The sequence below is a fragment of the Dendrobates tinctorius genome, unplaced genomic scaffold (assembly GCF_039654945.1).
Source record: "Dendrobates tinctorius isolate UK_male_01 unplaced genomic scaffold, ASM3965494v1 ptg000107l, whole genome shotgun sequence".
Lineage (NCBI taxonomy): Eukaryota > Metazoa > Chordata > Amphibia > Anura > Dendrobatidae > Dendrobates > Dendrobates tinctorius.
Window position 1 is genome coordinate 44,393,810 of NW_027361775.1, and position 12,834 is coordinate 44,406,643.

The 12,834-nt window shown below is 44.6% G+C and overlaps 1 protein-coding gene across 1 annotated transcript in view; it reads right to left on the bottom strand.

Moving 5' to 3' along the window:
• Positions 1-12,834, bottom strand: part of P3H2 (prolyl 3-hydroxylase 2) — a 315,781-nt gene that overhangs the window by 30,051 nt on the left and 272,896 nt on the right. The window contains exons 11-12 of the mRNA XM_073589425.1: positions 4,103-4,253; positions 3,146-3,263 (exon numbers count right to left, since the gene is read on the bottom strand). Of these exons, the coding sequence (XP_073445526.1) occupies positions 3,146-3,263; positions 4,103-4,253 (269 nt within the window). The remainder of the gene's footprint in view (positions 1-3,145; positions 3,264-4,102; positions 4,254-12,834) is intronic.

Sequence of the window (12,834 nt, forward strand, 5' to 3'; positions counted from 1 at the left end):
ACCTTGTTAAGTCCCCGAAAGTCGAGGCACGGCCGCAAACCACCATTTTTCTTCTCCACAAAGAAGAATCCTGCTGCCACGGGTGACACAGAAGGCCTGATATGCCCTTTGCGGAGACTCTCAGCTATGTACTCCTTCATGGCTTGGCGCTCAGGCCCAGACAAATTGAACAATCGAGCCTTAGGTAACTTGGCTCCGGGTACTAACTCAATGGCACAATCGTAGGGTCTATGTGATGGCAGCGCCTCAGCCTCACTTTCAGAAAAAAAGTCTTCGAAATTATTCAGGTACTCTAGAGTACCTTCAAGACCAACAGACGACACAGATACGGATTTAACAGAGTTAACAAGAGGTCCTAGGTTACAACATTTATCCTTGCATCCCCATTGAGCGATCTCCCCTGTCACCCAATCAATGGTGGGATTATGGCGTTGAAGCCAAGGCATCCCCAGTACCAGTTCTGCAGGCAAGTCATCTAATACAAGACAGCTTAATTGTTCTACATGAGTGGGACCCACTTTTAGAGAAAAAAGTTCAGACCAGAAACAGATACCGTCCTGGGTAAGAGGGGATGAGTCAATTGCCACAAGTTTAACAGGATCCTGAAGCCTGACTGTCCCTATCTTATTAAGAGTCATAATTCGGGTATCAATCAGGTTCACAGCAGAACCACAGTCAACAAAAGCGGTTGTCTGAACCGGACCATTACCAAGTTCCAGTTCCACCTGAAGCACCATTTTTGCACGTGAGGAAAATTGTATCTGAAGGTCTGGGTAGCCTCCTCGACTACTACCCAGACCTAGTCGTTTCCCGCCATCTTGGAGGATGACGGACAGGAGGGGCAGTCCTTCTTCCAGTGTCCAGATTCCCCACAATAGAAGCACGACTGCTTTTCCTGGCGGTGTCTTCTTTTCTTCTCCTCACAGGTGACAGCGCTCACCTTTATAGCCACAGGAAGAGTCCGGGTCTCACCTCCACTGGAGAATAATGGTGTTTCAAGTTGCATAACACCTCTTGCCCGCAGTCTGCGATCCATGCGAACCGCTTGGGTCATGACATCCTCCAGGGAGTCAGGTGGAGGATGGAGTGCCAGGGCATCCTTCAGACGTTCACACAAGCCTCTACGGAACAGTCCCCGAAGGGCGGCATCATTCCAAGAAATCTCAGCTGCCCAATGTCTAAATTCAGAAGAGAACCACTCGCCGAGTGCTTCACCTGACAGACACTCATCACCTGGTCCTCAGCCAAACGCACTCTATCAGGCTCATCGTAAATAATCCCTAAGGCTTCAAAAAATGCATCCACAGTCACTCTCTCCGGGGCAGAAGAGGAAAGAGAAAATGCCCAGGCTTGTGGGGCCCCCCTAAGCAGGGACATAACCACCCCGACCCTCTGTTTCTCATCCCCAGAGGAGCGGGGTCTCAAGGAATAAAAGAGCTTGCAGCCCTCCTTAAACGCTCTAAATTCATTTTTGTTACCAGCAAACGTATCTGGCAACTTAACTGGAAATTTGGGTGGGACTAAAATGACATCTCTATTCGCAACCTACTGAAAGCCTGCGGAAAGCACCCCCTGAACTGAGTCCGCAACCTGCCGTGGGGACTGGGCCAGAGCTTGGTGTTCCACACTTAGCCTCTGCAGCGACTGAGTCAAGCATTTCACCTGCTCAGATAAAGCATGCATTGGGTCCATGCTGCAGAAGTGAGGAATACAAAAAAAAAAAAGTTCACGGTAAGTTATAATGTCAGGAACACCGCACTGCACTTGCTCACTGAACCAGTGCGCGTGTCCTGAGTAAGACAAACTGTGCTCAGCGATACCTGTGGAGCGGGCAGCAGCAGAGAAGGTGCGTGCTTCAGACCAGCAGGACCTAAAGCACATGACTGATGGGGGCGTGGCCTAAACCTCAGAGAGCTAGGAGCTCCAGGAAAACTCCTAGCAGGGTAACTACGGGACAAAGTTACCAAGGGGCATAGACAGGCTAGGGTCAAAGCATAAGATAGCACAACAAAACCACAGGATAGACAGAACGGGGAGTCAGGACTTAGCCAATGAGTCATACATGGAGATAAGGCTTACACATCACACTCAATACTAAGCACTATGCAAAGGTTTTATAATAATATATGCTCCCATCCAGACAACTATTTCAGGGAAGGTCTTTCATATTTCAGCAAGAGAATGCTAAACCACATACTGCATCCATCACAACAGCATAACTTCACAGAAGAAGAGTTTGGGTGATGAAACTGCCTCCTGCAGTCCAGGCCCTTCACCAATGGAAAACATTTGGCAAGTTATGAAATGAAAAATCTGTCAAAGACGACTCAGGACTGTTCAGCAGCTAAAATACTACTTCAGACAACAATGGGACAACATTCCTCTCTGAAAACTCCAGCAATTGGCCTCCTCACTTCCCAGATGTTTACAGACTGTGAAAAAAGAAGATGGGATGCTATAGAACGGCAGCCATGGCCCTGTCCCAACTTTTTGAGATGTGTTGCTGCCATTAACTTATACATAGTTTCTTCAAATTAAATAAATAATGTCTAGATTTCAACTTCTGATATGCGTCCTATGTTCTGTTGGGAACAAAATATGGCAATAAGAGATTTCCAAAGAGTTGCATTCTTGTTTAAATTTTACACAGCGTCACAGCTTTTTGGGAATTCGGGTTGTAGATCTACTGCATATTAGATGGTCAGCTGGTTCCCCTGTTATAGGCCTAATATATATATGGCCACCATTCTCCCCCTTGCACGTAGGGGGAGGTAACAGAACATAGGGGCAGTATGCAGTTGCAGCTACCTCAAAAGGGCAGCAATATACAGCAGTGTCACAAACTATACAGCAACAAAATGGTGTAGAAATGCAAACTATATAATTATATGTTACATTTTGTGTAAAAGAAGCTAATAAGCAATAAAAAGCAGGTAGCTGGTAGGAAGAATGCTTAGAGACATTGCACTGCACTCGATCGATTAGTTAAATTGTCAAAAATAAATAAAGATATGTGTAAATTATTATAAGGCCACTTTGAGTTTTCGGAAATAACCCTTTAATCGTTCCTGGTATCTACTGTATTGCAATGCTAATGCTAGTGATCCAGTTTACTGTCCTAGCATTACTTTCAGTCCTATATTACCTGTAATCTCTGTAAGTGTATGCTGGAGACTCTTTCCAACATTCATTGGCTTCAGGATCTAGCAAACAGTTATCTGCATGAATTGGGTGACTGAGATCATTCCTGTTGTCCTGTTGACCTGTAGATGTGAAGGAGTACAATAACTTCAATGGGATCACAAATTCTAGGAAATACCTAAATTGTGTGCAGTTATGGTCATCAAATGTAACGCTGGGAAAATAACGTGCATACATACCATAGGCAGTTGTATATAAGAAGTTCACAGTCCTATTTAGAACATTTGATATATGGTAAATTTTTAAAATATTTTAAGGATTTTATTACTAATTATTGATAGATACAGAAGAAACTTCCTGCATAGATTGCTTCTGTAAAAGGAAACCAGGGACTCCTATGAAGGGCCACTTGTAGTGACATAAAACATACCTATATCAGTAATAATGCATCAGTGACACGTCTATAATTAGGATTTCTGTAATTGGAGCTGATTGACAATGACTAGCAAGTATACAGAAACAATAGGCAGTGTATATCTCTCTGACACCAACACGGTTAAAGGGAACCTGTCACCCCCCAGGGCGTTTTTCAGTTAATATCACCATTTAAAAGTCATATTTATTGCCTGCACATACAGGATCTTGGTGCACACATTGTACACATCATTGTGGCCATCAGGGAGGATTCCAGCTCACATGGCTAGGATTTACTGACATGTAGAAAGTCTCCCATAACTAGAGGGATGCAATAAGACAATGTGCTTCATAAACAAGATCAGGGACTGTCTAGATTTGGTTCTTGCAAATTATATCATCAATTCTATACAACCATAGTCAGAGGGATGTGCTTTATATTTCAATTATTCCCCATTGGTGGCTACAAAACTTATTTACTTAGTGTACTTAGGAAATACCGCAGAGAAAAATATGAGAAATCTAGAAAACGAGTGGCCACACTTACCCTGCAGAGCGGTCCTGCACACTAGGTGTGTATAGGAGAAGTACAGGGTACTATTCAGCATGAAGTATGACTGCACGATCTGCCGAGCCTTTTCACTCACATCATAGAACAAGCGAGCGCTTTCCATCGGCAAGCGACCTTCGTAACCGAACTGTGAAATAACACAAAGAAAATGTGATAGGTAAAGATAGAATACTAATTTATGAAAATGTATAGTTCCATATGATATCATAATCACTTTGAAGTGTGCGGTTATACCAGACCTGATTTATATTACTAATTACAAGCAGAACAGAAAATCAGAAGTTTTTGGAACCACAGCGCCATCTGCTGTACACTAAAATGTTATCTATGTCATCTTTGCAGACTACCGCTAATGCAAGGGGCTTTATTAGAAATGTCATTCCCAGTGTGTAACTGATGCCAAATCACTACTCAGATAACCGCTTACGCTATTCACCCATTTTAACAAATGAGGAAAAAAGCAGAAAAACATGCATTTCTCAAGCATTGGTTTTCAATCCACGAAACACATTTTTGAAGCAGAAAGGTCTGCAGGAAATAATCAACATTTGCACATAACCTTTTTACAGTGTTTTTCACTTATTGAAATGATTGGCAAAAAAATGTGTAAAAACGCATCAAAAACACATTAAAAATGTACCTATTTTAGAAGCGTTTTTCCTGCATACAATCGCTTTTGTTGCAGAAAAATCTGTTCCAAATACTTAAAGACTGCATGGTATCCCACAGAGTGGCCATCTCCATGGGATACCGGATGCAAATACTGCGATTTCTGTGTAAAGTATATTGCGACTTGTTGTGAGACCGTGAGACCTGCTGACAGGTAACACTAAAAGGGTTAATCTTCTCTACAGAGGCTTGATCACATGACCCAGCTCTGCTTGGTATACAGTAGCTTCTGCTTCTGGAAAGAGATGGAACAAACTCCCCTGGGCAGACAGCCAAAGACTGCACCTGTAAGAGTCACATGAGGGGGGAAGGAGCTAACTTCTGTGAGGCAGTAAGAATTGAGTCCTGTGTAAGGGGTCAGCCATTACGTGAGAGAAGTGAGAAGAGGAAGGCAGATTGCAGGAGAAGGAGCTTTCTCCCCCTGACTGCTGGGTCTATACGGGACAATAAAAGAAGGGGAGCTGACAGCCTTGATATTAGGCCGGGATCACACATGCGAGGACTACGGACGAGTCTCGCATGTTAATACCCGGCACTGCCGCCAGCACTCAGGAGCGGAGCGTGCAGCTCCATGTATTGCTATGCGGCCACATGCTACGTTCCCATGTGCTGGCGGCAGTGCCGGGTATTAACATGCGAGACTCGTCCGAGTTTCTCGCATGTGTGATCCCGGCCTTAGGAAGATATTGCATCTTTAGGAGGAAAAGCTGCCTCAGAGAATAAGCATGAGGAAGGGGAATACACTGATTTGATGACACAAGTGTCCCACAGGGATCTGCCTGTCCACAGGTATGAGTCAATCTTCAACTGTGGGTGTAAACCTGAACACTAATTACCTACTGTTTGCATATAATTACTTGCCCCGTTATTATTGGTAAAGACACTGTTCTTTTCACGTTAAAGGGATATTCCCATCTCCAAGATCCTATCCCAAAATGTACAGTAGCATCTAAAAGTTTGGGCAACCCTGGTCAAAATTACTGTTATTGTGATCAGTCAAGGAAGTTGAAGATGAAATGATCTCTAGAAGGCCTAAAGTTGAAGCGATCACATTCCGTTGTATTTTAGGAATATATATCTTGTATTTTTTGGATTATAAGACTCACCCCAAATTTTGAGGAGAAAAATAGGAGAAAAACTTTTTAATAAAATGGCGGTGCTTCTTATAATCCATGCATCTTATTGGTTACCGAGCAAGAGTGGAGCGTTGCTGCAGGCCGTAGGCTGGGATGAGGGTTTTTTTGGATGTGTGGCACGCCGCTGCGGATGTCTGGTGCTCCGGGTGTCTGGTGCTGCGGTGGGTGTCCGATGCTGCTGCGGGGGCTCTGCCGAGAATTTGAGACATCTCAGCGCTGAGATCTCATCTCCCGAGATCTTGGTGCCGAGATCTTAATCTGCGCATGTGCCCGGCAGCCATTTTCCCGGAGTCCACCGCATAGAAAGCCTTTCACAAAATGTCAGCAGAGCCCCCGCAGCAGCACCAGACACCCTTCGCAGCACCAGACACCCGCCGAAGCACCGGACACCCACAGCACCGAACACCCACAGCGGCGCGTCTCACATCCAGACACCCCCCTCATCTCAGCCTGCGGCCTGCAGCAACATTCCACTCTTTCCTCCTCCAGCCGCGACCCTGGAACCCTACTCCACCGCGGCTGGTAAGATATATCCGTATAATAAGATGCACCCCCATTTTCCCCCAAATTTGGGGGGGAAAAGTGCATATTATAATCCGAAAAATGCGGTGTATATACTGTATAGATGATCATTTACATTTTTAAATTTACAAAAGGGAAAATGGGCCGATGCAAAAGTTTGGGCACCCTGAATGGTTAGTACCTCGTAGCATGCCCTTTTGAAAGTATCACAGCTTGTAAATGGTTTTTGTAGCCAGCCAAGAGTCTTTCAATTCTTGTTTGAGGGATTTCCATACATTCTTCCTTTGAAAATTCTTCCAGTTCTGTGATATTCCTGGGTCATCTTGAATGCACTGCTATTTTGAGGTCTAGCCACAAATTTTCAGTGATGTTCAGATCAGGGGACTTTAAGGGCCATTGTAAATCCTTCAGTTTGCGCCTTTTGAGGTAGTCTATTGTGGATTTTGAGGTGTGTTTACAATCATTATCCATTTGTAGAAGCCATCCTCTTTTCAACTTCAGCTTTTTTTTTTAAAGATGGTGTTATGTTTGCATCAAGAATTTGTTGAAATTTCATTGAATCCATTCTTCCTGTGAAATGTTCCCCATGCCATTGGTTGCAACACAACCCCAAAGCATGATTGATCCACCCCCATGCTTAATGGTTGGTGAGATGTTCTTTTTAGTTTTATTTTAACCTTATCAGTCCACAGGACTTGTTTGCAAAATACATCAGGCTTGTTTAGATGATCTTTTGCATACTTCGGACTCTGAATTTTATGGTGAGGATGTAGGAGAAGTTTTCTTCTAATGACTCTTCCATGAAGGCCATATATGTGCAATGTGCAGGTGTCTCTGAACAGTAGAACAATGTACCACAACTCCGGAGTCATAAGATTTTTCTGAAGGTCTTTTGCATGCAATCGGGGGGTGTGATTTGTCTCCTTAGCAATCGTATGAGCAGCTCTCACTGAAATTTTGCTTGGTCTTCCATGACCTTCATGGTTCCTGTTAACTGCCATTTCTTAATTACATTTCGAACTGAGGAAAGGGCAACTTGAAAATGCTTTGCTATCTTATAGCCTTCTCCTGCTTTGTGGGCCTCTACCAATTTCATTTTTAGAGTGCTAGGCAGCTGCTTACAAGAACCCATGGTGGCTGTTTTTGGCACAAGGTTAAAGGCGGCTAGGTTTTTATAAAGCAGGGAAATTTGCATCACCTGGCCTTTCCTAATGATGATAGTGAACAAGCCATAACCCTGAGGCTAAGTGCACACTAGGGTGACCGGATCTCATATGGGGGGGAAAAAAATGTCAGAATCTTGTTCGTCTGGACCCCACAAAACGATTCCCATTTCCAGATATTGAGAGAGCCAAAATTTGAGCTCGATCAATCGACGTTAACCCGTGCCGCTCGTCGCTCAAAGTTTGAAAAAATCCAAATTGAGGTATTTTAAGATTTAGGTATTTTGCATAGTCTGTTAGACTATAAAGAATGTGACAACAACATTGCAGAAATAGCCCTGACCAAATTTTCGAACCATTTGTGGTATTTGAATGCAGAGTTGGTGGGATTATCGTTTTTTGATCCCACCATTACAGACAATGAAAAGTTGTTAATGGCTAATAAATTGCTCAGTAGCACAGATGAACCATCAGAGCACACTAACCTACATGAGTTGATAATTTTACATAGTTATCTAATCTATTCTAGAGCTTTTGTTAAAGTAGGTTTTGAAACGTCAGAATATAATGCTCGGCATTTGCTTACAACTTGCAGGACATATTGCTTTTGTTCTTCATCTTTTGTCAGAAGGTCGTTAAAGTCGGTTACTTCCTACCTCTTAATTTTTCTTTCCTAACTTTTGGATTTACAACCCTAGCGTGCCCTGATGGTTCATCTGTGCTACTGAGCAATTTATTAGCCATTAACAACTTTTCATTGTCTGTAATGTTGGGATCAAAAAACGATAATCCCACCAACTCTGCATTCAAATACCACAAATGGTTCGAAAATTTGGTCAGGGCTATTTCTGCAATGTTGTTGTCACATTCTTTATAGTCTAACAGACTATGCAAAATACCTAAATCTTAAAATACCTCAATTTGGATTTTTTCAAACTTTGAGCGATGAGCGGCACGGGTTAACGTCGTTTGATCGAGCTCAAATTTTGGCTATCTCAATATCTGGAAAGGGGAGTCGTTTTGTGGGGTCCAGACGGACAAAATTCCGACATCGATTTTTTGCGGTCACCCTAGTGCACACGTACCGGAACTCTTGCGGAAATTACCACGAGAATTCCGGAATTCCATTCCGCGGGAAAATCGCATTTTAAATTCCCGCGATTTTCCCGCAGAAAAACTAGCATTTTGCAAGCGTATTTAGCTTGCACAATGCTAGCGTTTTCCAAGCGATCTGTAGCATCTCTTGGAGAACTGATTGACAGGTTGGTCACACTCGTCAAACATAGTGTTTGACTAGTGTGACCAACTTTTTACTACTGAGGCCGCCTATTCAGCATCAGTAGTAAAAGATAAAATGCAAAAAAAAAATAAAAAATGGTGTTATTCTTACCTTCCGACGTCCCGCGCAGCCGTTCCCAGTAATCCTTTGCGAAAATGCCCGTGATGACATCAGTTCTCGCGGGATCACGATGTCTCGCGGTTATTCGCGATGACGTCGCGCGAATGACCGCGAGACTTCGAAATCCCGCAAGAATGGACGTCATCGCGGGCATTTTCGCAAAGGATTACTGGGAACGAGAGCGTGGAGAGAGGCGGGAAGGCTGCGCGGGACGCCGGAAGGTAAGAATAACAATATTTTTTATTTTAAATTCTATTTTTTACAGGGATATGGTACCCAGAGCCCGGAGGACAGTCTCCTCTCCTCCGGACCGTGGGTACCATCCGCAAATGTTCTGCTTACTTTCCGCATGGTGGGCACAGCCACATGCGGGAAGTAAGCGGAACAATGCATTCCTATGGGTGCGGGATCGCCGCGATTCCGCAAAATTAATGAGCATATTGCGGTTTTTACCGTGAAGCGATTCCGCTGCGGTAAAAACCGCAGCATTAGCACAGCATTGCGGAATCCCATAGGAATGCATGGGATGCTTATTTTTCGCGTTTTCGCAGCAAAATCGCGCGGTTAAAACCGCCGCGGAAACGCGAAAAAAACGCCACATGTGAACTCAGCCTAACAGGCTAATTAACCCCTTTACTCCCAAGGGTGGTTTGCATGTTAATGCCCGGGCCAATTTTTACAATTCTGACCACTGTCCCTTTATGAGGTAATAACTCTGGAACGCTTCCATGGATCCCGGTGATTCTGATGACATTGTTTTCTCGTAACATATTGTACTTCATGTTAGTGGTAAAATTTCATTCATATAACTTGCGTTTATTTGTGAAAAAAAAACGGAAATTTGGCGAAAATTTTGAAGATTTCGCAATTTTCCAACTTTGAATTCTTATGCTCTTAAATCACAGATATATAGCACTCAAAAAACTTAAGTAACATTTCCCACATGTTTACTTTACATCAGCACAATTTGGGAACCAACATTTTTTTTTCTTAGAAAGTTATAAGGGTTAAAAGTTGCCAGCGATTTCTCATTTTTACTGTAGTGAAACCTTCACCAGGGGGAGCTGGTGAGGGAAGAGAGGTTACACACTAAGAGCAGCAACCCTGAGCAACAGCACAGGTGCCACAGGTAACGAGAGAGACTAGTCAGACGAACCGAGTCAAAAACTAGCTGGATCAGACGTACCAAAAGGAGCAGCAATACACAGTCAAAATACCAAGCCGAGAGTCAGAAAGCCAGAACATGAGCATGGGGTCCAAAACGTGAGGCGAAATACATGGTCGGGGTACAAGCCGGGGAGTCAGATGCCAGAGAGGGAACGTAACAGTAGAGACGAATACCAAGAGACAGGGTCAGAGATCAATCTGGGTCATAGACGTGAATATCAGTCAAAGGCAGGAGGATCACTAAGGTACAAGGGTCCGAAGCTCTAAACCTGAAGCTTGAGCTATCACTAACACTGGTCAGCAGGCTGTGAGAGACTGAAATAGCCCAGCTAGCTCCAAAACGAGGCTGAGGAGATTAAGCCCCGCATGACCAGTCCGGAGTGAAGACAGCAGAAGATAAACTCCGGACTGGACCATGACAGTACCACCCTCTCAATGGGGGGCCACTGGACCCCCAGGCTTCCCTGGATGAATGTCCCGGTCCAACCGCGCTGGCACCCATGACCGATCCTCAGGACCAAGTACTGAAGTGAACGACGGAGCATACGGGAATCCACCACCTGTTCCACCTCGTACTTGGTCTGACCATCTACCATAACAGGCGGCGGGTGCAAGGGAGACTCATCAGAGGAAGGCACCGACGGCTTCAGAAGCGCCTTATGGAACACATTAGGAAAACGTAATGACGGAGGCAAACGCAGGCAAAAGGCCACAGGATTAATCACCTCTAAAGTCTCATATGGACCAATAAACTTGGGACCCAACTTAGCAGAGGGAATTCTCAGCCTTATGTTTTTGGTGGATAACCATACCTTCTCCCCCACCTGATAAGTCGGCCCCACCGAGTGTCGTTTATCCGCAAAAAATGTATATTTGCCCTGAGCCTCCCCAATGTTTCTCTGAACCTCCCTCCAAACCTTCTCCAACCGCAAAAAGGCCAAATCAGCCCCTGGACACTCCGAATCTAGTCTGGAGAATTCATCAAAATGAGGGTGAAACCCATAGTTGCAGAAGAAAGGAGAAGTACGAGTAGACTGATTGACACGATTATTGAAGGCGAATTCCGCTATAGGTATCACAGAGCACCAATCATCTTGTCTGGATGTGACAAGACACTGCAGGATCTGCTCCAAAGACTGATTGGTCCTTTCAGTCTGACCATTGGTCTCGGGATGGTAGGCCGATGAAAAGGTCAGACTGATGCCCAGCCTTTTACAAAAAGCTCTCCAGAATTTTGCCACGAATTGCACCCCTCTATCAGACACCACACTGACAGGCACACCATGCAACCGAATCACATGCTCAATGAATAGCTTAGATAGAGTCTCAGCATTAGGAAGGCCCGTTAAGGGTACAAAATGTGCTTGCTTACCGAACCTATCCACAACTACCCAGATCACGGTTTTGCCATTAGAGGGTGGGAGATCGTTGATGAAATCCATGGACAGGTGAGTCCACGGTCTATCCGGAATTGGCAGTGACACCAATTCCCCAGCCAGCCGGTTGTGGGAGGCTTTAGCGCGGGCACAAATTTCACAGGAGGACACAAAACCAGTGACGTCAGAAGTCAACGAGGGCCACCAGAACAACCTAGTGATGGCTTTACGAGTGGCCGAGATTCCAGGATGCCCACTCAGGCATGGACGGAGGAGCAAGAGATTGGGCCTCACGAATCTCCTGCTCCAATCTCGGGGACACCACAGCCACCACCACCTCGCGCTGAAGAATGGAGGAAGGAGGCTCAGGAGGCGATACCGAATCTAGGCTGCGAGACAAGGCATCCGCCTTCACATTCTTGGAACCTGGTCTGAAAGTGATGGAAAACTGAAATCGGGAAAAAAAAAGTTAACATCTTGCCTGTCTCGGAGTCAGATGTTTGGCGGATTCAATGTAAGACAGGTTCTTGTGATCTGTAATAACAGTGATACGATGGACAGCCCCCTCCAAAAAATGCCTTCATTCTTCAAAAGCCAATTTAATGGCCAACAACTCTCGGTTACCCACATCATAATTCCTTTCAGCAGAGGAAAATTTTTTAGAAAAGAAGGCACAGGGTCTTAAGTTAGTTAATGTGGTGGGCCCCTGGGACAACACAGCCCCCACTCCCACCTCAGAGGCATCCACTTCTATGATGAATGGTTTAGACAAGTCAGGTTGCACCAGTACCGGAGCAGTCATGAAACGTTCTTTTAACAAAGAAAACGCCGCCACAGCTGGAGCTGACCAGTTTGAGATCCGCCCCCTTTTGGGTGAGATCAGTGAGGGGTTTGACCACTTGAGAGAACCCCTTGATGAATTTTCTATAATAATTGGCGAAACCCAGAAATCGCTGAAGACCCTTGAGATCTCTGGGTTGCACCCAATCCACAATGGCCTGTACCTTCTTAGGGTCCATACGAAACTCCTCAGAGGACAGGATGACCCCTAGAAAGGACAATTCTTGAGTAAAAAATGAACATTTCTCCAATTTGGCAAAGAGTGAGTTCTCCCTGAGCCTCTGGAGAACCGCATGAAGATGACCCATATTACTTTGTCTATCAGAAGAATATGAGTATATCGTCAAGATAAACAACTACAAAGTGTCCAATAAAATCAGAAAAAACATGGTTAATAAAATTCTGGAATACCGCTGGTGCTGTAGTAAAATCAAAG